This window comes from Manis javanica, chromosome 17 (assembly GCF_040802235.1).
Source record: "Manis javanica isolate MJ-LG chromosome 17, MJ_LKY, whole genome shotgun sequence".
Classification (NCBI taxonomy): Eukaryota; Metazoa; Chordata; class Mammalia; order Pholidota; family Manidae; genus Manis; species Manis javanica.
In genome coordinates, this window is record NC_133172.1 from 38,971,720 (window position 1) to 38,999,079 (window position 27,360).

Sequence of the window (27,360 nt, forward strand, 5' to 3'; positions counted from 1 at the left end):
CAGCATTATTTATAATAGCCAAGATACGCAAACCACCTAAGTGTCCATACATTGTTGGAGGTGCTAGGCAGGAAAATAAATATGACTGGGGTGGAAAGAGAAAAAGGCCAGAAAGTCCACTAAAAAGACTGAAAATTAATCAATTAAAGCTCCAAAAGCCGGGAGCAACGTGGCCTGGAGTGTTTGAATATTCCCCAGATAAAGGAGGGTACCTCAGTATAGCCTGTGTCTTCATTGTGTTAATCATGCAGGCCCAGCTGTAAACAACTTAGTAAAAGGCAGGAAAGATTCCATCTGGAAGATTGTATTTTAATACCCAGAAAGTTAAAAATGTAAGATTCTAAACTTACTCTTTAGCAAACAGACAATAACTCAGCCCACCTTGTGGGTTGGGCAGGCAGCCTGTTTGATATGCTCCCAGGCTAAGATGCCTGGTATGGCAGGGAAAAATCAGAGCAGGAAGTTCCTTGTGTTAGTTAATTCTAAGTTTTCAAAAAGCACTTAACAAGACTGTACCTCCAGCCCCTAGTCACAGCCCTAAAGAATCCTTAAAAGGGGGAATCCCCAGCCTTTCGGGGCACTCCTCTCTCTCAGGTCGCCCAGACTTTCTAAGTCTGTAACCTTTTAATCTTAAACTTTCTCCAACCTTTCAGGGCACCTCTTCTTGCTGAGGTTGCCTGCTTCACTTCTCTCTTTAAATAACTTTAAATAAGACTTTTACTCTGCTTCACTACTGTGTCACTGTCCTTCAATTCTTTGTCACGGCGGGGACAAGCACCGAGGAAAACACACAACACTCCCCTATCAGAGGATTGGATAAAGGAAATGTGGCATATGTATTACATATACAATAGAATATTATTCAAGCATAAAAAAGAGGGAAATCCTGCCATGTGTGAAAGCATAGATGAATTGGGTGGACATTACACTAAGTGAATTAAGTCGGTGAAAGACAAAGACTGTAGGTTCTCATGGATATGTGGAATCTAAAAAAAGAAAAAGAATCCGAACGCATGATGCATAAAATAGGTTGGTGGCTGTCAGAGGTGGGGGATTGAAAGGGTATCCCGCTGGGACCCTCCTTACCCCAGAACGAGTCAGGAGACGGGCCCACACAACAGATTTTATTATCTGAAAGGGAACATGGCTGACCCCAGAGAGAGGGCACAGCAGCTCATGGGTGAGGAAACATTTTTAAGGAGTAGGGGTAGGGTGTGTTCTGTGTTGGTGATTGGATCTTAAGGGGTGGGGGGTCTTAGCGCACCAGAATTTGTCTTCGGGGATATCGGTGGGCCAAATAGGTGAAGGGGGTCAAAAGGTATGAACTTCCAGTTATTAAATTAAGTCCTGGGGATGTGATGTACAGCATGGTGACTATAGTTAACAATAGTGTATGGCATATTTGAAAGCTACTAAGAGTAAATCTTAAAAGTTCATGTCACAAGAAAATAAATTGTAACTATGTGTGGTGATAGGTATTAACTAAACTGATAGTGATAATACTGTCACAGTATATAGGCATATCAAATCATTATGTTGTGCACCTAAAACTAATACACTTTTATGTCATTTATATCTCAGTTTTAAAGAGAATCAAAGAAAGAAAGGAAATCCATCTTGTTGTTGAAAATTTTGGTTCCTGGGATCTGATTATTCATTTACTCATTTATTCACTCATTAAGCTATTCATGCATTCACATATTCAACAACTGTTTAGTGAGTGCCTACTGTATGGCAAGGCCTTTGCCATGCACTGAAGATATAGTAAGGAACTAGACAAGCTTGCTCTCTGCCCTCACAGAGCTTGTTAACCCTTGAGGAAAACAGATCTAGAACAAACAATTGTCAATTGTGAATATATTTTAAAAAAGAAATTCAAGGAGCTATAGGAGTGTATCACAAGAGACCTTCTACAATAGCATCCCCCCTTCTCCAGGAGATAGTCACCAACTTAATTGCTGTGTTTTTTGTATAGTTTAACCACATACATATATATATGTGTGTCTAAACAATGTGTGCCATGGTTTGAAAAACAGAAGCAAGCATCAACAGCTGTTTCAGGAAAGGACATGATTGCCTCTCCTTCTTGATTGAAGGCTCCCAAGAGCAGGGAGGCTGAACAGGGGCTTTACCTTCTCAGGGAATTTATGAGGTTACCCTGCTGGGAAGTCAGTGGGCAAGGGTACGAGTGAGTCCTGGGAAACTGAATTCACTACAGCTGGGGGATCTGTTTGGGTGGCTGTAAGTCAGAGGTCAGATGTCCAGCAGGAATGTGATCAGAGGAAGTGGGCTGACTGCTCTGCGTGTTCAGTTGTAAGCTTGCCAAAGAGTATTTCAGCTCCCAGGAATAGGGCAAGGCCAGTCTGTGGGTGACATGCGTGTCCCTGGCTGACTGAGGCCAGCAGGGCACCGCATGGAGAGCAGCAATTCATCAGCCCACGGTGAAGGCAAGCCAAGTGCAGAGAAGAATCTGAGGGATCTGGCCGGTGCATCCAGCCCCGGTTAGAAAAGGGACCCAATGGCTGCAGGGACATTTGTGATGACTCCCTGGTTTCTGGAGTTCCACTGTTCCAGTCTGGACTGGTGGCCCTGTCCATCCTCCTCTATGTATTCCCCATATCTGGATGTATTCTGTTCAAAATATTCTTTGATTACATGATGATGTGTTTTGGTGTGGGTTTATTTTCATACATTGTGCCGGATGTTATGAAGTACTCACATCAGGAAATTCCTGGAAATTTTCTTCAATTATTTAGTTTATGAATATTCTTTCATTTTCTCTATTGTCTCTTCCTGGAACTCATATTATTTGAATGTTGAGCCTTCTAAATTTCTCTTACCATATACATATTTTTTTATCTTCCAAGTCTTCGCCCATTTTCTGAAACGTTTTCTCAGCTTAATATTCCTATTTAACATTTCTATTGAGTTTTCATTTGTTAGCATGTTTTTACTTTCTGACTTTTTGTTCTCTGAAACATATAATACATATATCCTATTCTTATATATATCATACATATGCTAATATACATTTTTCTTTTTTTCTACCTATCGATTCAATACGTTCTCATCTCTTTGGAGACTTCTGGAAAGTATTTTTCTCTCTGTAAATTCCTGTGCCTTGTTTTTTTGTTTGTTTAGGTTTCTGTCTTCAATGTTAAGTTTTCCTCAGATGTCTGGTAATCTTGGCAATCTGCTCCTAATAAAAAATTGGGGAATAAAAAGCTTCTAGCTGTAAATAGACATGAGGTTTCTTTTTAGGGTGATACAAATGTTCTAAAATTGGATTGCGGTCATGATTGTACAAGTCTGTAAATATACCAGAATCCACTGAATTGTGTATGTATAAAGGGTAGATCTGTGGTATATAAATTATATCTCAATAAAGCGTTATTTTGGAAAAAGCTAATAGAAAGCTCTGAGTATGTTCATGAGGCTTGATGACTGTAGGGCAAGGTTTTTCAGTCTTGGACTGTTGATGTTTTGTCCCTGCTAATTCCCTGTTGTAGGGTGGGAGGGAGGGACTGCCTGTGCACTGTATGATGTTCAGCACCGCTCGTATTGTCCAGGAGGGGCTAGTGAAACGCCCACTTACCCCAGGCTGTGACATCAAACATGTCTTCAGACATCACCAGATGTCCCCTGGGGAGGAAAGTTGCCCCCCACTGAGAACTGCTGCCAAAGGGTGATCTGTGTGTGCTCTTTGCTGGAAACTGAAAATAACTTTTTAATAAGTATTTTCTCAGGAGAAAATTAGATTTTCCAGGGAAGTGCCTTTTAATCTCCTGCTACGAAATATGAGTCTTGATGACAGAATTCTGGAAGCCCAGAAATGGCTCATGATGTTTGTGTTGAGCTCTTAGTACCAATCACTTAGTCTTTTTGTTTTCATATGGTACCTACATCTCACCTGTGCCAGGAGCCCCCAGTCCAGAAACACCTTTCTAAATAATAGACGTGTAATTACACAGTTCTTTGCACTCTCTTTCTAGGTCCCCGGGAGTGAAGAACTCCGAATCAAATCTATTATATAGAGGGCGTCTATGTATGAAAAAGTTTGCTTCTTCTTTTAATGTAAAGACCTCTTTTCCCGCATGCCCAGACGCCGTTGGACTTCTTGTGCAATGAGGAAACGCGAAGGTTACTCTGGGCAGTTGGCTGAGCTGAACCAGAAGTGTAAACAGAGTCTGGCAACTGTCAAACAAACTGCAGCTCGGCACCATGTTCCAGCACCTCCCGGGCCGGAGCCCCTTCACCGGGTCTTCCCTGCGGCCGCCAGACCCTCGGTCTCAGCGGCCCCCAAATCTCGGCAACGCCGCGCTCCGACCCAGGAAGCGCCTGGTATCGGCAGAAAGGCGCCCTGCATGCACCGCGGGGGCGCGCGCAGCCGAGCTCCCGCCTAGACGCCCGGAAGCCGCGGAGCTGAATACAAGTTTTTGCACGGATATGTTTTCATTTCTTTGGATATATACCTAAGGATAGAACTGTTTAGTCATAAGACAAGACCATGAGGAATTGTAAAATCGTGTTCTCAAGTGGCTACAACTGTACATTCCCTCCAGCAATGCATGACAGTTCTGGTTTCTCCACATCTTTGATAACACTTTTTACTGTCTTTTTGATTCTACCCATCCTAAAAAGTGTGAAGTTATATCTCTTCGGTTTTGATTTGCATTTATCTGATGGATAACAATGGTGAACATCTTTTTATGTGCTTACTGAACATTTGTATATATTCTTGGAAAAATGTCTGTTCAAATCTTTTGCCCATTTTACAACTGGGTTTTGTCTCTATTGTTGAGTTGTAAGAGTGCTTTATGTATTCTAATACAAGTTTTTTTTATCAGATATATGGTTTGCAAATATTTTCCTCAGTTCTATGGGTTGTCTTTTCACTTTCTTGAAAGTATTATTTGAAGAACTAAAGATTTTAATTTTGATGAAATCATTTTTTTCTTTTGTTGCTTGCATTTTTGGTATTGTGTCTAAGAAGTTTATGCCTAGCCTAAAATCACAAAGATTTGTTTCAATATTTTCTTCTAAGAGCTTTATAGTTTTATCTCTGTCCTGCTATGCTCTAGTCTACATTTTGCGTGTGGTATAGGGAAAGGATGCAACTTCAACCTTTTGTAGTTAGATATTTAGTTACCAGGAATGTGTTTTCCCCTAATGAATTATCTTGGCACCCTTTTCAAAAATCAGCTGACCATTAACAAGGCGTGTACAAATGCAAAACTTGTGCACTGAAAACTATGAAACATTGCTAAAAGAATTTTTAAAGGGCCTAAATAAATGGCAAGACTCCCCAGATCTACAGATTCATTGTGATCTGTATCAAAATCCCATCTGCTTTCTTTGCAGAAATCGACAGCTGAATCCTAAAATTCATATAGAAATGCAAGGACTCAGAATAGCCAAGACAACTTTGAAAAAGAAGAATAAAGTTGGGGTATTCTAAATAAATTTAGTGGATTCTTTAGGGTTTTCTATATATAAGGTCATGTCATCTCCAAGTACAGTTTTACTTGATGCTTCCCAATCTGGACACCTTTTTTTTCTTTTTCTTGCTTTTACCTTTCTGGACAGAACCTCCAGAACAATGACGAATAAAAATAACAAGAGTGGACATCCTCTCTTAGGAGATTTAGGAGAAAATATTCAGTCATTTATCGTTAAATATGGTGTTACATGTTTTTCATAGATGCATTTAAATGAGTAATTCAGTGTATTTTATTATGGTTTTTATTTCTGCCTGATTCAGTTTAAGTAGTTTTTCTCAGAATTTTCCCATTTCATTAGATTACCTCATTTATGGACATCCAGTTACTTATAATATTCCCTTATTATCCTTTTTATTTCTGTGAGGTGGTTAAGAATGGTGTCCCCTTTTATTTTTGATTTTAATAATCTGAGTCTTATTTTATTGATCAGTCTAGCTAGAGGTTTATCAATTAAAAAACATTTTTAAGAACTTTTGGTTTCATTAATGTGCTCTATTTTCTAGTACTTAATTAATTTCTAATCTTTATTTTCTTGTCCATGCTCTGGGCTTAGTTTGATCTTTCCATAGTTTCCTAAAGTGAAAGGTTGATTTTTTTTTCTAAATGTAGACATTTTCTGCTGTAAATTTCCTTTTATGCATGCTTTGGCCCCATCTCATGTTTTGGTATGGAACATGTTTGTTTTCATTAATTCCAAAGAATTTTCTAACTTCTCTTCAGATTTATTCTTTGACTCATTGGTTATTTATGATCAGGCTATTTAATTTCCACCTATTTCCCAGCTTTGTTACTGATTTGTAATTTCATTCCATTGTGGTTGGAGTATGTACTTTGTATGATTCGTTTTAAATTTGAGACTTATTTTTAAGACTTACCAATGGTCTATCCTGGCGAATGGTTCTTGTGTGCTTAAAAGAATGTGTATCTTACTATTGTTGGGTAGAGTGTTCGAACAGATGTTTCTTAGGTCTAGTTAGTTTATTATGTTCGAATGTTTTCTTGTTGATCCTTTGCCTGCTTGCTCTGTCCGTTATTGAAAGTGGGATATTGAGCTCTCCAACGATTATTGTTGAATCGTATGTTTTTTTCAATTTTGTTAGTTTTAAATGTAATTTGTGCCTTTGTTGTTAGGTGCATGTTTATAATTGTTGTATTTTCTGATAGTGACCCTTCTGCCATTATAAAATGTTATTTTATTTCTAGTAGCCTTTTTTAGAGTCTATCTTTTATTAGTATAGCCACTTCAGTTTTCTTATGGAAGGTATGATCTAAATAATTCATATATACAATGCAGGCATGTCAAGTCAGTGGGAGAGGCTATACACTAAATGGTGCTGGGACATTGCCTAACTATTTTGAAAAATTCAAACTAAGATTCTTACCTTATAATACCTGTTACCAAACTAAACTCTAAGTCAAAAGATATTAAATATTTTAAAAATTAATAAAGTGAAGGTAAATATGTATAGAATTTGGGGGTAAAAACACTTTGCTCTGGAAAAATGTCAAAAACTTAAATGTGAAAAGATAGAATAGTGAAATGACCACATGAAAACATAAAACTTGCACATAAAAAAATAGGCTAACTGGGAAAAACATTTACTACTTATGTAACAGATACTTTACAAGGAATATGAATAGTTAATACACAGAATACAAATGGCCTTGTGAAGAGATGACTTTATATTACTAATAAAGAACTATAAACCAGGAGTCTTTTTATCTATCAAATTGATAAAGATTAAAAATTATTATAAAGTCCAATGTTGCTAAGAACACATAGGGAAGTAGTTTTATGCTCTGCTTTTAAGGCATAAAAAAATTCAACTAGTCTTTAAATTGTTGCACTACATCAAAGGTCATTGCACTCAGAATGCTGTGGAGTTAGACCTGTGTTGCTGTAGTTTGTTAGTGCACCAAGTAGCAATAGGGAGCAGTATTTCTCACAGCCACTCAGTTCCATCCTCATTGTTTGAGTAATATATTAATGAGCAAGGCTATGTTCAATAAAACCTTATTCGTGGACACCAAAATGTGAATTTCACATCATTTTGTGCCATGAAACAACATTATTTGATTTTTTTCAATCATTTCAAGCTTTAGCTTGTATGTAGGCTGTGTAAAAACAGGTGGTGGGCCAGGTTTGACCAGTGGACTGTATTTTGCGAATCCCACTGTACAGTTTAAGTAAAGACATTTGTAGGCAACCTCTGTTGCTGGGATAACTGCATGTTTGTCTGGAGCCCCCTGGTGGCGAAAGGAACCTAGCAACTAAAATACGTGTAAAGTAAAATTTACCATCTTAACCATTTTAACTGTACAGGTTAGTGGGATGAATTACAGTTACATTGTTGTATAACGATAGGGGTGAATTTTTTTAATCTGTCATTTTAAACTCTTATTTTGTGACTGGGATCCAAAAAATGAATCCAGCTCTGGTCACACCTAAGATGTACTATAATATTTATGAAATAATGAACATGGACTACATTTATATATATATATTTATATATATATATATATATATGTATGTATGTATGTATAATTTTTTAAGAGAATGAATTTGTGAAGAAATAATACAATGAGATGAAATTCTTAAAGAACAAGTTGTTCTGGATGATTCTAGGTACTATACCTTTTGGGGTATTTGTCTGTTTTTTCCTCTCTCTCCCATTCTTTGTAACCAGCTTCTCTCCATTCTGATTTACTGTTTCTAATCTAGAAACTAGGTGAGCATATCCTATTTCGGAATCTAAAATTGTGTAGAGGGTCAAGTGAGGATTCAATGAAAATTCCTGTGAATTAAACATATGCTTTTATGCTGTGTGTTGGATTGGTGAGAGAGTTGTTTTACTTGTATCTGCTCAGCTACTCTTGAGTAGGTGATATTGTCACCTAAGTTGAAGAAAGGTCTTAGCTGTCATCTAGATTCAGCCAGGCTGATAGCATTAGCAAGGAAATTCACGTTTTAAAAAATTTCTAATAGAGAGTTTTGCTGATATAACTTAGGGATAAATATGAATTCTAAAAGGGAAAGTAATTCCAACAACTTTAACACATACTTTCTTATAGACCTAAATACGTATCAGGAACTTGGTAGGTACTGGATATATAGCAGTTGAAGTTATTCTCAAATATTACAGAGAGTACACCATTTCATTTTTAAAACTCTTTGATGGTTTCCATTTTCAAACTCCTTACCATGATTCCTGTAGATTTTACTTCTTTCACTTCCCCCCTTCAGTTGTTAGCTCTAAGCACATATTGGGCCTTTCACCTCCTTAGAGAAGCCAAGGTCGTCCCTGATCAGTGCTTGCTCATCCCTGTGCTGGAGCTGCCACCTTCTTACTGCACCCTCTCCTTTTCTTTGCTTGCTGGCTCAATTTTTGTTTTTGACAGTATTCCCTGAGATTGTATACTTCGTGACAGCAGGGACTATGCCTGTCTTATTTACTGTTGATATACATGCATCTAAAACAGTTCCTAGGAAATAACAATCACATCATAAATAGTTGAATCGAATGAGCACTTTCTTTACTTGGCTTCTGGGATACCGCGTTCTTTTTTGTTCTTCCATTTCATTGACTATCCCTTTTATTCATTCTCCCTTATCTCCCTCAACTTTGAAATCCCTTTGCCTCAGTTGCCTGCTTTCTTCTCTATAGTCACTTTCCTAGTCGTCTCCTTTGGCCTGGTGGATTTAATTATATAGTAATGACTCATATCTCCATGGCTAGCCTGAGACTTTACATACAACAATTTACTTGACAACTCTGCTTGGAAAACTTGTTGGCATCTCACATTTAATATGTCTAAAGTAGAAATTTTTTATTTCATATCTCCCAAATCTCTCACTTTCTGCTTCATTTCAATAAGTGTTTTTATAATAGTTCGGGACCAAACCTTGCTGTCATCCTTGACTCTACTTTCTCACATTTAGTCCATCACAAGGTCTGTCAGTTCCACCTTAATAAAAACATCTCACTCACTGCTGCTTCTACTTTTACAATCCACTACCACCCAGGCCCTCTATAGGTTCCATTATTTTGCACTTGGATTATTACAATAGTCTCGTAACTGTGTATTAGATTTTCTATGTATGTATGTATATGTGTGTGTGTGTGTGTGTGTATGAGATCATAGCGTGTAGCTTAGAATACACCAGTGGTTTATCGTCTCCTAATAACAACTAATTCTACTGGTCTTTGAGGACTTATTTGGTGAGCCAGTGCCCTCCAACCTTTATTATTCTAATCTCTTACCCAGTTCTATTCCCACTGGGCTTGCTTTTTCTTGTGTACTCCAGAAATTCTCAGACTTGAAGACTTGCACTTACTATTTCCTCTCTTTGTAGTATTCTCCCTCTGAGATTTCTGAATAACTCAGTTCCTCATCTCCTTTTTCAAATACTAGAAAAAGTCCCCTTTCCTAACTTCCCCAAGTTAAGTTTCTCTCCTCTTCTTACTCTATTCTTATCCTATTTTATTTTTCCTTATAGCAGATATTGTCACCTGACATATTTTGCTAGAATAGAAGCTGTACGATGATGGAACTTTGTTTTGTTCGCTCTGGTGTTTTCAGTTGTCTAGACTGTTAGATAGCTCCATAGCAGCTTCTCAAAATTTGTTAAACAAATGATCACCTTGCTTCTGATTTAGGAGAAAATACACATACATGTTTGAAAAATGAACGGCACAAAGTTGGCACCCCAAAAATGGCAAATGGGGATGTGGAAAGAATCTGATTTCTTGGTGACCTTGCTGAACTGATGAAATAAGCAGTTCTGGAACTGTCTTACCTTTGCACTCTTGTGTTGGGTAATATACCCAACCCCTTTTCAGCTACCTTGAGTTGGGTTTTCTGTTTTTTCCTGTCTAGAAACACAGTATTTCATACATAACCATTTTACTCCTAAAGTACACTAATTAAAAAATATCCTGGTTGGAGAAACTGAAGTAAAATTGATACTCATGTCTCTCCAGTGTTGCAGATTAAATTAGGTCTTTTGAAATGAATGTTTCTACATAGTAGGAGTGCTAAAAATGTGTGTGCTGTGTGATCTAGTAACCCCACCTTTAGGAATTTATCCTTGGAGACTAATTCAAAAGAAGACAAAAAGCTATATGCATAGAGATGTTCAATGCTACATTATTTATAAAAGTGAAAAGTAGAAAATGACTATGATGGTTGACTTGATTTTTAGATGCCTTGAAAATTATTTAGAAACTTTTGTAAAGCTCAATAAAATAAAAAAAATACTGAGCAACTCAGTTTTATGTTATCTAGGCTCTTAAAAGTCAGTGCAGTGGTTGTTCTTGGTAGAGAGGTAAAGATGTGGAAGGGAGCCAAAGTGGAGTTTCTGGTACGTTTATGGTCATCGTCGTCTTTTTTTTTTTTTAGTGTATTATTGTAGAGTATGTGAAGATTTATCAGGCTGTAGTTCTGATACATGTACTTTTCTGTGTGTATCTTGTACTTCAATAAATGATTAGAAGAAACCATAAAATTGTCACAATTATATAATATATACTCATGTAGAATAAGACATATGAGAACATTGTGTTAATTGATAGCATTTGTTTATAATTTTCTTTAATGATTTTCTTATTCAGAAAAACTGTCTTAGCTTTGAAAAAACATGTTTAATTGTGATAAATTACATAATATTATGTTCTCTATATATTTTATAATAGCTTTGTTGAAATATAATTCACATACCATACAGTTCACCTATTTAAAGTGTATAATTCACTCCTTTTAATTTTTAGCATATTCACAAAATAGTGCAATGCTTACCACATTTTAGAACATTTTCATCACCCCAGAAAGAAACCCATTACCCATTAGCGGTCACTCCCTGTTTTCTCCTGAACCTCTTTTTTTAAAAATTTTGTATTAAGGTATTATTGATAGAAACTCTTGTGAAGGATTCACATGAAAAAAACAATGGTTACTACATTTACCCATATTATCAAGTCTCCACCCATACTCCAGTGCAAGCGATGTCCATCAGTGTAGTAAGAAGCCACGGCTTCACGATTTGCCTTCTCTGTGCTACACTGCCTAAACCTCTTCTCTTTGTGGCTTATTTTTAATAGCCTTTCCTCCTGCATTTTCCTGTCGTCAGGTATGGGTTTCCTTCTTTGAAGCTCTGGTGTCTTCTCTTGATTCAGTAACTGAAATGAGAGAGTGGAGTGAGTAGTGTTTTTAAAAAGGTGTTTCAGTTTATTAGAAAGTATTTCAGAGTTTAAAAAATAAACTATAATGCAACATACCCATCTTAAATTTTTAAAAAGCAAAGATTAGTTAATTGATACGTTCTGAATTCTTACAAATGACAGTTCTATTGGGTTGTTTGTCTTAAAATGGTCCTGTGGGTTTCTGGTGATATTCTACTCACCTCCTACCAATTTTATAGAAAAAAAAACCTGCCTCAGACAACTGAAGTTCAAGCAGGTTAAGCAGCTTGTCCAAGTTTGCACAGCTGTGGGACGGCAGAACCAGGGTTTAAAGCCCAGGGGGTTGTGTTTTATTGTTTTAATACATGTAGAAGCTCTTTACTAAACATGTTCACTAATCACAGAGCATCTTAAATGTTCCAAATTTAGGACTTGTGGAGATAGTGAAATTACAGGATTCTGGCTAATGACGGCAACACCAGGAATCTGAAGATGTGTGTTATGCTCCAGGGGTACTAATGTAATGGAATAATGTGAGCTCCTGGAGTACTTTTGAGAAGAGGCTAAAGATTTGTGCTTCTCTCTGTTGTATCTCTGAACATTTTTGTCTTTGGTTTCCCAAGGATAATCTCTTTGGAAAAAGTGAATGTATTCAACTTTCATCTTGTAGTAGGACTTACTACTTCTGCTTCTGAAAATGAATAATAATTACTCTTTTCTAAAAGTGAAGCTGCAGATAACCCAAAATGCTGCAAACACTCTGTGTAGGTAGTTTGGCAGGATAATCATATGTTAAGAGCCTTGATGAGTTATTTTCTAGTTGAGGTAAAGGATCCAAATGGAATTATGTGACGTTTGTAACCGGGGATGCTGAGACCCAAGATATGAATTCTTGGTGGTGTGGCTATCTAGGAAAAAGCTGTTTTTGATAATAATAAAAATATCCTTAGCAAAAATTTATGAATTTTCCTGCAAAGAAACTGAAGACTTGGAGAAGTTAAATGTGACTAAAAGCTCATATTCAGTGGCAGAATCTAGGTCTTCTGAGTTTGAATCAGTAATCCCTTTCATTAATAAACTTTGTTAAAAACCTTTCAAATATTGTTTTATCCTTTACTCCATTTAAACCAGCAGATGATTATAAAAATCCATAATTCTATGAATATCTTTTAGAGTTGTTGATATGATGATTTCTTATATGAAAGCATTTTTGTTTTCAGAGAATGTTTTCTGATTCTCATTTTGGAAAATGTGAAAATAAGGAAAAAATAATACACATACAGCTACATATGTAGTTGATCCTTGAAAAAATGGGTTCGAACTGCATGGGTCCACTTATGTATGTCTTTTTCAGTAAATATATTGGAAAACATTTTGAAGATTTGCAACAATTTGAAAAAACATTTTCTTTTCTCTAATTGCCTTTATTGTAAGAATTCAGTGCATTATACATATGACATACAAAATATGTATTAATTGACTATGTGATTGATAAGGTTTCTGGTTAACAGTAGGCTATAAGTAAGTAGTAGTTAAGTTTAGGAGCGTCATAAGTTATGTGGAGGTTTTCGACTGCCCAGGTGTTGGTGCCCTAAATCCTCACATTATTTAAGGGTCAATTGTATAAATATGTAAAAATAATGTGTATCTGCAGAAATAACCAGGTGCATTTTTAAAAAATACACATTGTTGGTGCTGGTAAAGAAGTGATTTAAATATAAAAAAACACACACATCACCTTTTAGTAGAGTTAATAATATACATTTTATGCCCCTCTTCTTTCAAGATTATTATTACTTACTTCCTCATCTAATTTGTACATCTAAATTTTCTTTTGTTGATTTTTATTTATTTTTTCTTTCCCCCATAGATCTTGAGCCAGATGATTGTGCATCCATTTACATCTTTAATGTAGATCCACGTCCATCGACTTTAAATTCACCACTTTGCTTACCCCGTCATGGACTACCATCTCACTCTTCTGTTTTGTCACCATTGTTTCAGTTCCAAGGTCACAAAAACTATGAAGGAAGTTGTGAGATTCCTGAATCTAAATACAGCCCATTAGGTGGTCCCAAACCCTTTGAGTGCCCAAGTATTCAAATTACATCATCTCTCCTGTCATCAAGAAATAGATGCTCATGAAGATGATGTACACATAAATGACCCAGCAAGGGAATTTTTGGAAAGGCCTTCTAGAGATCATCTCTATCTTCCTCTTGAGCCATCCTACCGGGAGTCTTCCCTTAGCCCTAGTCCTGCCAGCAGCATCTTTTCTAGGAGCTGGTTCTCAGATACATCTTCTTGTGAATCTCTTTCACATATTTATGATGATGTGGATTCAGAGTTGATTGAAGCTGCTGCCCGATTTACTCTCGGATCCCCTCTGACTTCTCCAGGCCAGCCTCAGGACCCTCATCAAGGCCTACTTTCCCCTGTGGGAAATGGCAGCACTCTACTGCTGATATTTGTTATGCTGGGTCCCTTTCACCCCATCACTCACCTGTTCCTTCTCCGGGTCACTCCCCCAGGGGAAGTGTAACAGAAGATAACTGGTTCAATGCTTCTCTCCAGGGTGGATCAGGCCTTGGTCCTGCACTTTTTCCATTTCAGTACTGTGTAGAGACTGATATCCCTCTGAAATCAAGGAAGACTTCCAAAGATCAAGCTACTGTACTACCAGGAAAACTAGAACTCTGTTCACATGACCAAGGGAGTTTATCACCATCCCAAGAGACTTCGATAGATGATGGCCTTGGATCTCAGTATCCGTTAAAGAAAGATTCATCTGGTGACCAATATCTTTCAGTTCCTTCACCTTTTACCTGGAGCAAACCAAAACCTGGCCACACCCCTCTCTTTCGGTGAGTTGATGGGAATGGCTATCAGTCATTTTTCATGCTTGTGGGTTACTGGTGGCAGACATTATCTGAATGGAATGGTTTTACCATTTTTCCCCTTCCTCTTTTTCACTCTGTTTCTTCCAGACAGTACCATTAAAGTCCACATTTATTTGCTTTGAGTCTTAGAAGTGTTCATAGATAGGTTAGAGTTATCATTTTAAAAGTGTATAGATAACAAATTGTAGATAATAACAAGTTACATTTAAGAATTCTAGAAGGAATTTTCTTATCTACGAAAGCTTTAAACTAATTGGGAATAGGTTTTTTATATTTTTAAGGGCTGAATATGCAAATTAATTAGCTTTTTCATATTTGTGGCAAGTGTTTCATAATTTATTTGTCTTTTGACTATAAGTTTGTGATTTTTTTAGTTATAGAGGAATGTTTAAATTTTATATATTCAAATTTGTTTTTTTCTTTATGGCTTTTGGATTTTGTGTCATATTTGAAAGACTTACCCTACTCCAAAATAATTAAAAATAAAAATCCAGCTTTCACATGTTTCTAATAAAGTTTTTTATATATCATTTATATATATATCTATATATATAACAAAATATATGTAATATTTGTATTTATACAATACAATCAAATTTATATCACATTTATAGAATACAGTGTAGTTTATATAATACATTCTTGGGTCCAGCTAAGGACTGGAGTAAAGAAAAGTGTAAGAACTTTATTTTCTTAAAGCTTTCATCTAGTTTATAATGGTTTGGAAAAGATATCTTTTATCATGTATTAAATCCCCACATGGAATTGGATCTGTTTATTTTATTTTATTTTTTTAATGCTTTTTCATTGGTATGAATGTTTATTTCTGGATCCAGATCTTTAGAAAAATATAATGTGGAATTACAGTATTTGAAGACACCTTTGTGCCCATCACTCTGCTTCTGAAAATTATCTTAGGTTTTTAGGAGGTTATTTAAGTCTGCAGAGTAAGTGCAGAAACTAGCTGAGAGTTGACAGTGAGTTGGTGTTTCATACTGATAAGAATTAATACCTTTAAACTTCATAGTAGCTAGTAAAACTAGGCTGAGGACATTCAAGGAAGCAGTGAAGTAATTTAGAAATTCATAGTGGCAGACATGATAGCATTTCAGTGTTAGACGAGACTTTATTTAAAAGTCCTATTTCACCAATCACTAAGAAGGTATTTCTTTAAAAATACAAATCATTCTAGTTTTAGATCCATTAATATTTGACTTACAGACATATAGATTGTTTCTCTTCTAACTCCATATTTTCAATGTTAATGTATCTAAATCATCCTGTAGCTCATTAAGCTGTTTAAAGTATCATTGATCAATTGACATTTGTCTCTGAAGTTAACATTTGGAGGTGCTACAGTGATAGGCCTTAGATTTTTTTCAGCCAAGTATGTACTGAAATTAAATTTTTATCTCAAATTGCAATGTGCTGCTGACTATAAGCAACATTTCAGATAGATAGGGAAAGAGTAATAGGAAGGACGTTGGGGAAGCAACATGTTCAACAGACTGACTGCAGTGGCTGCATACCAGAGAGGGAGGTACCCTGGGGGATAGGGATCCTTGGGGAGATACTGATACACATACAAAAAGTTGTGCATATTTGCTTTAAAAAAATCGAATTATTACTATTTTGATTATTTTTGTAATTATGTACACATAGTTGATAAACAGTTACAATTTTGAGAAATGTTAAAATTTGTCCTTTTTTAAAAAATAGAGGAAACCAAAAAGTAGATAAAGTCATTTTTATTCTTCTGGTTAAAGAATTATATTTCTTAAGCACCCACCATATCCAGTGTTATAACTTACTAAGTGAAGTTTTATTTTGGAATACTTCATTTCAGAGATCACAGGAAGAAATGCTGGTGCTGGCATAGAAATGATTTTAATTACTGCTTGGCATTAATAACATAGTGAAATGCATCTTTGTATGTGCGTGTGTTTTTTTATAGCACATCTTCATAACCTCCACTAGACTGGCCTTTACCAACTCATTTTGGACAATGTGAACTGAAAATAGAAGTGCAACCTAAAACTCATCATCGAGCCCATTATGAAACTGAAGGTAGCCGAGGAGCAGCAGTAAAAGCATCTACTGGGGGACATCCTGTTGTGAAGGTATGAGTTAGGGCGGGTTTTGCAGATCCCATACATCTGTTAATATCAAGTCTATTTAGTTAAGTGCTTCTGAGCCCGCAGAAAATTCAAAGCTAGAAAGCCTCTTTTGAGATTTTATGTCCCTGTTGATATGGCAGCACTTCCACACTGAGGTTTTTTTTTGCTAGGCTAAAAAATGTTCTGGTTCTGGACTGACTCTGGCTGGGGAAGCTCTGGGAAAGAAGATTATAATGGTCAAATATTTATTTTTCTGATTAAAAAAATAAACTGTATTATGTTTATACATTATCTATCTATCTATCATCTATCTGTCTAATCTAGCTATCTGTCATCTATCTATCATCTATATGCTTGTTTAAAATCCAAGTAATGCAGAAAAGTAGGAGGAATAAAGCAATATATTACCCCAAATGTAAACTCCTCAGAAATAAGCAGGTGTTAACATTTGATTAACATTCCAAATAATTCTGTGTATATTTATGGAAGACTACGAATGACAAGAAAAGAGAGTGGATTTTTTAAGGATAGGTTTATACTGAATATCTTTGCAATTAAAACATTTATTTGAATTTATAAGAAAAAAATAAAGTGAAAGGTAAAACATGTTTGAGTATATGAAATATATTTAATATGTAAGTTTTGAGTCATAGCAGTTAGATATTACTTTAATTTTATTTGAGTTAAACATTTAAAGAATGAAACAATGCTTCTCTCCAGGATGAAAGTCAAAGTAAAAGTTAGAGCTACTGAGCCTTAGGTATTGTTCTTCACTCTAAGAGGTCCTAAAAGATCTAAGGTCAGAGAGATTAAATAAATTCTTGAGAGATTGAATAGTTGTTTTAGATTTAGGTGGGATGAATTGACTCCTTACTCTGAAAGATGAGGTAATTGTTTCTCTTAAACTTCTTCCCCTGCTCTACCTTCTCCCTCCTGAATTGGTTGCTTGTATTATTTTTCCATTCAGATCAGAGCCATCTCCCCTCAACCCCATAGTTTAGCTTAGTTGGATTCAAAGATTATTCCTAATTCTGTTTTACTTATATCATAAAGTGTTTTTGTTTTTTGTTTGCATTCTGTATTCCTTGGATTCATGAATGTTTGAGAACATGTTTGTTGTCTATGTATTTAAACGTCAGAATGGCTATCTAATAATCTTGAGTCACCCATTTTCTCAGAATTTGTTTTATGGCATTGTGTATTGTAGTGAAGTGAATTTGGACACATAGAACTTATGAACTATAATTTCCTGTGCTGGCCATGCTTTATGATTTATCATTATTACCTAAACATGTTTCATAGTTCTTAACAAAGCTGAACATTTTAGGTGGGTTTAAAATGACAGTTACTGAAAAAGATTGGAGGCAGGGGGATACAGTAGGGGAACTGGATGAAGGTTGTCAAAAGATACAAACTTCCAGTTATAAGTAAGTACTGAGGATGTGTAATGTACAAATGATGACTGTAGTTAATACTGCTGTATGGTATATTTGAAAGTTGTTCAGAGTAGATACTAAAAGTTCTTGTAACAAGGAAAAAACCTTTTTCCTTTCTCTTTCTCTCTCTTTCTGATAGCTATGTGAGGTGATGGATGTTAACTAAATTTATCATAGTAATCAACCAGCAATATATGTAAATCAAGTCACTATGCTGCATACTTTAAATTTATACTGTGCTGTATGTCAGTTGTACCTCAATAAAGCCGAAAGAAAGAATGTGAGGAAACATCAACATGGAATTTTGCCATTTGTTATTAGAGTCGTACTTTGCTCTTAAATGAGACCTTTTAAAAAGTTGATTAAGGAGAAACTGCGTAGTTTCCTGTATCTTTGACTTTTCTTACTGGAAAGAAATTATTTAAAAATGCTTAAATTAACAGAAGTCTTTTGGGAGGCCAGATAATTTATTTCCACAGTATTCCTTTAATTAAAAACTGATTCTTTGTTAAGGGGAGACTAACACTTCTGATTTCTGATCAATGTTTTATGTTTCCATTGTGAGTGACTTTTTTCCTAACTTGGTGTTTGAAAAATTTTATCATTAGTGTTGAAATTAGTGACTTAACCCCAGAATATGTCTGGATATTGATGGTTCTTTATCAGTCTTTCCCAGTACCTGTGATGCTCCCTTTTAATCTGAGATTCATTCTTCTTTCGTGCAAGAAAATTTTTCTGTATTATGTATCCGTAGCTCCTGTTCCATTTGCTTTGCCTGTTACTTCTGAGACTCCAATTACTATTCAGATATTGAACTTGTTTATGTCTAGCCTCCATACCTGTATTTTCTTCTCTGGATACGTGAATGTCTTTATAGTGGTCTTCTTTTTTAACGCTTTGCCCCCCCATGTTTTTGATCTATTTGTCACTTGCTGCTTCTAATTCAGATTTTAGATCTACAGTTGTGTTTTAAATTTTAGTTTGATTCCTTGGCTTCATTTTCCATTTATTTGATGTTTTATTATTATATTTGGTCTCATGATTTACTGAATTACTATTCTTAAATTTGTTAAGAGTGGAGCATTCACTGGCAATCAGTTTCTGGATTGTGTGTGTGTATTGAGGGAGAGGTTTTGTTTTCATTTTTATCATTTTCTTCAAATGTCTTTTGCATAATTTGTTCCTTTTTTCAATAAATAAAAACAAAACCAAAATATATGTACTATGATCTCCCTGTATGGCTCCGAAAGATGACTGGTAAGCCAGAGACGGGTAAGATTCCTCAAGGGAGGAACAACCTAAGACAGGCACAGTCGCAGGGGGGCCATCAGGTGAGAAATTGGGGATCAACAGTGGTGAAGCTTAGAACCTCACCCCCCTGTTTTGAGAGAAATCTTCTGCATCCGTGGATGTTTTATTGCCCTTGTCTAGCTCGGAGTAACACATAGTCTACAGGCACACACCTGATCATCTACAATTCTCTTACAACACTATGCTATGTTTTCTACCTTTATCTTGCATGTACCTACCACTTCAGGATTTTATTAACAATAAAAATAATAACAATAATAATAAAGGGAGAAATGTGGGATCCACATATAAATCAAGTATAAAAATCAAACGAATATTCATATTTGACCTGATTGTTTATAGTTCATAATGCGTGATCAAAACCGAAATGTTCTGTGATGACTGCCCTTGTACTGTTCACCATGTAAGAACTTATTCACTATGTAAGAATTTGTTCACCATTTAAGAACTCGTTCGTTATGCTTCAGAAGATTAGAGACTGAGGAGAATTAGGCTTGAGATGGATTAATGATTGTGCATTGAGCATTGACTCCTCTATATAGAATTTTATTGTTGTTAACAACCATTTGATCAATAAATATGAGAGATGCCCTCTCAAAAAATATATATATATAGATATATATATATACTATGGTTGCCTGGTTGCCATGCCTTCCCCTCCCCCATTTTGTTCTTAAGAGCTTTGGTCTGTGGCCTAAGGGAGTAAGGCTGAAGAGGTGGAGAAGTAGGTCAGGGTAGGCCTTGCTGGGTTCGGCTCAAGAGAGTGGGCAGTGTCATGTATGCTGGCCCACGCCCAGTACTCAAGCATATATCACATTTCCATGAGCTTTGCTTGTCCCCGTAGTATGACGCAAGTTTTGGAAGATGGTAAGCACTCCGGACCTTTTCTGTCTTTCCCAAAGGCCCTGGAGCAGAATGTAGCATCTTTTACTGTAGACGGAAAGTTTATCCTTGACTTTCCTCAGAGCTGCCTTCCTTACAACTTTGGTCTATTTTGCTACCAACTAGTTAGCATTTGTTCACATTCTCTGATAATTTTATTTTCTCACTTTATTACTTTTTTTTGTCATTAATCTACAATTACATGAAGAACATTATGTTTACTAGGGTCCCCCCTTCACCAATTCCCCCCTACAGACCCCATTACAGTACTGTCCATCAGCTTAGTAAGATGCTATAGAATCATTATTGTCTCCTCTCTGTTGCACAGCCCTCCCCGTGCCCCCCACACACTATACATGCTAATCGTAATGCCCCCTTTCTTTTTCCCCACCCTTATCCCTCCCTTCCCTCCCATTCTCCCCAGTCCCTTTCCCTTTGGTAACCATTAGTCCATTCTTAGGTTCTGTGAATCTACTGCTGTTCTGTTTGTTCAGTCTTTCTTTGTTCCTATACTCCACACATGAATGAAATCATTTGGTGTTTGTCTTTCTCCGCATGGCTTATTTATACCCTCTAGCTCCATCCATGTTGTTGCAAATGGTAGGATTTGTTTTCTTCTTATGGCTGAGTAATATTCCATTGTGTATATGTACCACATCTTCTTTATCCATTCATCTACTGATCTACTGATGGACACTTAGGTTGCTTCCATTTCTTGGCTATTGTAAATAGTGCCTTTGGATGTAGAGTTCTATAGATGTCTTTGGGGTTGTGCCTGCCCCTGGGAGGGTCTGCTGGAGTTTGTGGCTGCTGAGTCCCCGTGGTCACCACAACTTACTAAAGACCTGAAGACAGGGGGCTTCATCTCAAGGTCAGCAGTGACTGCCATGAGGGGGCACCGCATCCCAGTTCTGCCTGGAGCCACTGAGGGCTGGACCTTTCAGGCCTGCCTTGTGCCCTCCTGGCCTCATTCTGCCCTGCAGAAGCCATCTCCTCCACGGCCAGTTTCCCCTTCCTTGGTTTCCCTTCTCTGAATGATACTAAAGAGGGCAATAGCCATGGGTGTGTGGACCTGGCCCCAGGCTCTGTTCTCCACATTCGTCCCCACAGCCATGCTCTGCAGAGGAAAATGAGGCTCAGAGGATTAACTTGACCAAAGCTGCAGGTGGTCCGGCCTGAGGCTGCTTCAGCCCACCTCTCCACTGGAGACTGTCTAACGTCTGTTGGACCTGAGAGCCTCTACCCTCCGCCCTCTCCATGCACCCCGGAATTGGGTAGGATCCTTGCAGAGTCACAGGCAGCCTGAGCATCGGTAAGGAGACAGATGGTTCTCACAATAAGCTGAAAGGCCCTCCCTGTCCTGGGCCCTAGACTGACAGTAGCAGAGAAGAGTGGAGGGGACAGCACCCATCCTCCTGAAATCTGGCTGGGTTTGGGGACCTGTGTAGCCGTGGGACCCAAGCCCGTGCTCTTCCCTCTCTGGGACTGTCACAGTGCGTGGGATCCTGGTTGATCCAACCTGTGACACATCCTCCTCTCCTGCCACCCCAGGGGCCTCTAGAAGCTTCCCTGTCCCAGAGGGGAAAGGCTGGGCTCTGGCATCCCAACAGCACTGCTTTAGCCTTCAGCGGCAGCTCAGAGCCAGCCCCCTGCCGCAGCCACCCTCCCTCAGCTGCCAGACACAGCCCCACATCTCACCTGCCCATTCAGAAAGAGCTCTGTGGTGGGGGGTCTGTGCCACACCCCCTGCGAGTCAGAGGTGGGAAGGAGCCCCGGAGAAGGTGGAAGGAAGGCAGGCAGGCTTGCAGAGTAGCAGTGGTGTGATGTGGGGAAAGACCAGGGATGGAGAGACGGGAAGGATGATGGAGTGGGGAGGGGAGGGGAGGGCGGTGGGTGGGAGCAGGGCTGAATCTGGCTGCGCACAGGCCAAACATGCACACAGTGCCCCAGAGCAGGTAGCAGAGAAAGCGGGGAGGGGCTGTAAAGTGGCCCCGGCCCCCCTCCCAGGCCATGTGTCCAGCCTTTCTAATTCATGTCACGGTGCTGGGTGGCCCAGACGCTCTCCAGGGCAGGGATCAGTGGTGGCCACTGGTGAGAAGCGGGGAGGACAGGAGTGCTTTCCTAGGTGTGCAGAAGGATAGGAGCAGGGGGAGCCTTCGGTCCTGTCAGGCCTTCTGATTCCTGCCATGTCACTCCTGAGTCACCTGGTCCACAGCACGTGGATCAGGAGAGTCCGTTTCCCACTGCACCCAGGGAGGTGTCTGCAGAATGGCCAAACCCGGTCACGCCCGAGCACTCCTCCCACACATCCCAGCCCCACGCCTGCAGTGACGTCGGTCATCAGCTGGTTGCTGCCCGGCACTGGGCTCTGGTTCCTGCCAGAGGCAGGTCCCTGGTAGGGGTGGGGTTCCTCCTGCACACGGCCACCGTGACACCCACCTGCGTATTCAGGAAAGCAGACGGTCAAAGGTGACTTCTTGATCTCCTCAGCGAAGAGATCTTCCTTGCTGAGGAAGAGAATGATGGAGGTGTGGATGAAGGACTTGTTGTTACAGATGGAGTCGAAGAGCATGAGAGACTCGTGCATGCGGTTCTACAGCCCCAGGCAGGGAGGAAGAAAGCAAGACAGACAGCGAGAGGGAGAGACATGGAGATAGGGAAAGGGAAGGAGAGAGTTAGGTTTGAGAGAGAGGAGGTGGGCAAGTCAGCGTCTTGAAATGGGCTCTGTGCCCGCAGGGCTCCTCCGAAGGCTGAGAGAGAGAACCGCCCTCTGCCACGCAGTGCACTGCATGTACCCGGGGTAGTCTGGACCCACCGTCTCAGGGCAGATGGCAGAGACTGGCCTGGGAAACCACCACCGCACCCTGGGTGAGGCTGAGGCCAGTGTGACCTGGGTCCTCCCGCTGCAGAGTCCCCAGCCACAGGAGGCACGTGCAGTGTGGTGTTAGGGCACTGAATCCCGGGAGCTGGGCACTGGCCCTCCCTGCCCTGTCCAAACTTCTAATCTTGGGCCCCATCTGTGGGTGTAGCGTGGCCTCTAGCAGTGAGGCAGGAGGGGCCAACACATGGAGCTCCTGCCTGCATCCTTGGGGGAGATGCTCTGCCGGGCTGCCTTCAGGGCAGCCGAGGGGCTGGGCCACACCACCTCCTGCTGGTTCATACTCAGCCAAGTTTGACCCTGCAAGGAGTTTTAAGCAAAGTAGATGTGAAGTATTGCCTCACACACCAAAGTCCATTTAGCAAATGAGTGACTGTGGTACGCATTCCTAATAAAGCAAAATCCGAGGGGGACAGCCTTTTGCCCTGGACAAGACTGACTTTACTGTGGGATGCCAAGCCCATGATCTTGGGTAATGTTTCTTGGCAATGTAGGGCAGCATGTCTCTCTGTGAACCAACCCGCTTCTATATGGGAAGGTGGCTCCTCCATGAACTGTACACCCCTGGGGAAGGGACAGCCACTCATTTTCCCAAGAACCCTGTTCTGGCCCTAGGAACAACAATCACAGCTCCATGGGGCTACAGCTCAAGCCCAGAAGTAACTCCAGGCTACACCCTCCTTCAGAAGTAAGAAGGTTGAAACAAAGCATAGGGAAGAGCACAGGGGGTGTGGGCATCACCGGGCGTTCGCTGTTCACTGGGAGGCGAGCTCATTCCCAGGGGCGAGCAAGCAGGAGGAGCCGAGTCACCTGCAGTGCAGGCCACGGCCCTTCCTGTACCTGAGCACATGGGGCTGAGGGAGATGACATAGTGACCACCCATCCGAGCCCCGCCTTGTCGGCCCCACACCCAGCACTTGGCCTGCCTCATGTCATGTAGTCACATCCACCCTTAGGGGACGGGACGTCACTGGGACCCGGAAGAGTGGAGAGCTGCCCTCAGCTCTGGGTTGGGCCCTGAGCTGATGCCACGTAACGGATTCTCCAGTTAGTTGGGGAGTCTGTACCCTTCAGGGCAGTAAATAGAGGGTCATGACTCGCTCCACGAGTCTGCGGTCATGTCTTTCATGACTGTGTCACCACACCAGTGACCTGCATGAGCACCAGTCCCACACCCTTGCTCTCACGGCTGATGCCAGTTGGTGGAGGGGACTGAGTTCGCGGACGCCCTTTGGGAGTGTGCTGACAACTGGCATGGTTTTACCAGCCCTTCCAGGGTTGGCAGACATGGCGCCTATTATTCTCATACGCAAATTCAGTGAATGCTCCCATTCTTCTTATCCTCCCAGCCTTACCCAATACATTTAATTCCGTTTCCCCAAAGTCTGTTGGTCATTTGTGCCATCCCACTCAGGCAGCCCCGAGCTGTCTCCGTGGAGCCTGCTCAGGAAGGATGGGTGGGGGTCCCCTAGAAGGCCAAATGAACTGGGCTGGTGAACACTCAGGCTCAGTGCGCCACTGATGAAGGCAGAGTAGAGATGCTCCGACACCCCACGGTTCCATAGGAAAAGGCTTCCCACCACACAGAGCCACCTCATCCCATAATTGCTCACCCAACAGCTGGAAGCCCAGAGCCGGGGGCAAGCCCTCAATGCCAGCACACAATTGTCCTGAGCACTGCTCTGGTCTACACACTGGGCGGTGCACGGGGACACATGGCCCTGGTACTCTGAGGACCGGGACGTGCCACCAGGGTGACCTGAGCTGAGAGTGAGGACTGTGTGCATTTGGCCTGTGGGCTGGGTGCAGGGTCTCTTCCTCGAGAGGCCACCAAGCTTAGGTTTGGAGGAGAAATCCAGGCCAGCAGCCTGGGCTCCACAGGCTCCACAGCCTAAGCCTGGGCTGCTTAGGCTCAGCCATGGCCTTGCTTGACCCGGGTTTGCAGAGCACGTGCACACACACACACCCTTCCCACCAATGCCAGCTGCATTTGTGTGCAAAGCCGTTTGCTGGGTTGCTGTGGGGCAGATGAATGACCAGCACAGGTCCTGCTCTCCGAGAGCTCACAGTCTAGCTGGGGAGACATGTATCCATGTTCAAAGGTCTGCGATCCCCAGAGGGTGCACAGCACAGACTTGGTTTCTGGGAAGGGCTTTGGGACGAGCTTGAAAGAGGGCTGATCCTGGAGATGCAGGGAGGGCAGTGGGGAGGGGAGGCGCCAGCACTGAGATTCTCTCCACACCCCCAGGTCTGACCACCATCCTTCTACAGACCGACTGAAGCTCACCACCAAGGGGCCAAGAGCACAGCCTTCCTTACAAGCTTCCCCAGAGAAAACAGACGTCTGAGTGCTTTCCAAACAGGAGATGTCACCGTTTGGGAAAAGAGACTGGAGTCGCATCAGAGCCCGGCAACAGCTGCTTGCTCCTGCCCGTCACCTCCCTGGCTCCCCTGGTCCTCCGCTGGGCCCTGGCTGCAGGTGGAGCCCACAGCCACATGGAAGCTCTGACTCTGGCTGCTGCATTCACCCGGCAGTGGTGGGCCGGCACCAAAGCATGTGAGGATGGGAATGTGGGCTCAGCCTGGCACAGATGGTGACAACCCTGGGATGTGGGCACGGGGCCTGCCGCCCGGAATCCTTGTGCCCCCAGCAGGGCATGTCTGCACTGCCAGGTGGCCCCAGGACTGGACTGGGGCAAGACACAAGGACACACATCGTGTGGGTGCGCCTGGCAGAAGCTCCCCGGGCACTGAGACAACACAGCACACTGGTGCTAGGAAAAGCTGGCACTTTTTCTTAATGGTAGGTGACTAATAAATACAGTACTGCAGCCAGTAAATCATTACAATAATGGGAAATTTACTAAACAAAGTCACTATTCTAACAAAATTAGAGTTAATATGGGGTGGGAGGTGGTGGTGGGGTTGGGAAGTGAGACCACTGCACGTCGGCTCTTAACGGCGTGCCCTTCTTTTAGGCATGGCTCTGCGAGCAGGCTTCCGGGTGGTCAGCCGCTTGGCACTGGATTCCAGCCGCCTAATTTTGGGCGGGGGACAACCATGTTTTTCATCGGAGTGTCGAGAACTATGACGCCTCTTGGGAGCCCGCCTCGGGAGTGGCTTCTATTCCACCTTTGCTGGGGTGGGCATGGGTGCCGTCACATAGGCTTGGTAGCCACCAGTGAGGGGGATGGTCTGTCCGTTCCACTGGAAGTGGGCTTCAACATGTCCTTCGTCAATAAGCTGGTAGTAAGCCGAAGGGGAGGCCGCTGCTGCTGCTGCAAAGAAAACCAGAACTGATCAGTTCCTCTTCCTGTACACAATGTCCTGCCAGAACCTTCCCTCTGTCATGTCTCTTTCAGTTTCTGGCTGATGCCATTAGATCTGCTTGGCACCTAAAACCCAGACTTGCCCCATCACCTCCATGAATCCCCTAGAGAAGCGATGTTGGCTGCAAGAGCAATTCCGTGGAGCCTGTGGCAGCAGGAGAGCAGGAAATCTGTTCCCCATTCTCAGAGAAAACTCAACCTGAAAATGATTGCAATGCAATCAGGATCCCCTCCATCTCTCCCGTCCACAACAGAGGAAACATTTGTTAAAGTCTGTCACTTCTGAGGCAGTTTTAGTGGAAATACCTTTCCAGTTTTGGAAAAAATAATCTTACACGAATCAGTTAAGAACCCCTCTCCCTTTGAGCCCCATCTGTGTTGCCTTTTTCAACCACGCTGAGCTCTAGCCCTCTGATACTTCCATGTAGATTTGAAAAAGGCAAATCCCAAAGCAGAGTGACCAGGAGGCTCAGGCCAGAATGTGGGTACCTAGTCTAGGCCCACATCAGCGCAACCTCTGGGACGTCTTTTCCTCAGCCGTTAGGTCTCAGTTTCCCTTTATCACTCCCCTTGGCTCTTCTGCTCTTCCCATCGGTATGACACCCTTTTTCCCCCTACTCAGAGGCTCAGTCTGGGATGTGTCTGAGGGCTCCCATGTGGACAGCATGGTGAAGGGGCCCAGGTTGGAAGGTGAGGTTATGAGTGTCCCTCAACAGCTCTTCCTCAAACTGCTCCGTTTACACAAAAATGCTCTTGACTTTTGCTAAGAGGCCAATCACCACACTGGCTTTTCTGCTGGTCCTAGAACAGGCCAGCCTCATTCCTAC

At 41.0% G+C, this 27,360-nt stretch overlaps 1 protein-coding gene across 1 annotated transcript in view; it reads left to right on the forward strand.

Annotated features, from left to right (window-relative positions):
* The window catches only part of CIAPIN1 (cytokine induced apoptosis inhibitor 1), an 89,357-nt gene extending 63,766 nt beyond the window's left edge, over nucleotides 1-25,591 (forward strand). Inside the window, exon 9 of the mRNA XM_073226012.1 lies at nucleotides 25,453-25,591. Within this exon, the coding sequence (XP_073082113.1) occupies nucleotides 25,453-25,458 (6 nt within the window). The 3' untranslated portion in view covers nucleotides 25,459-25,591. The remainder of the gene's footprint in view (nucleotides 1-25,452) is intronic.
* The last annotated feature ends 1,769 nt before the right edge of the window (nucleotides 25,592-27,360 follow it).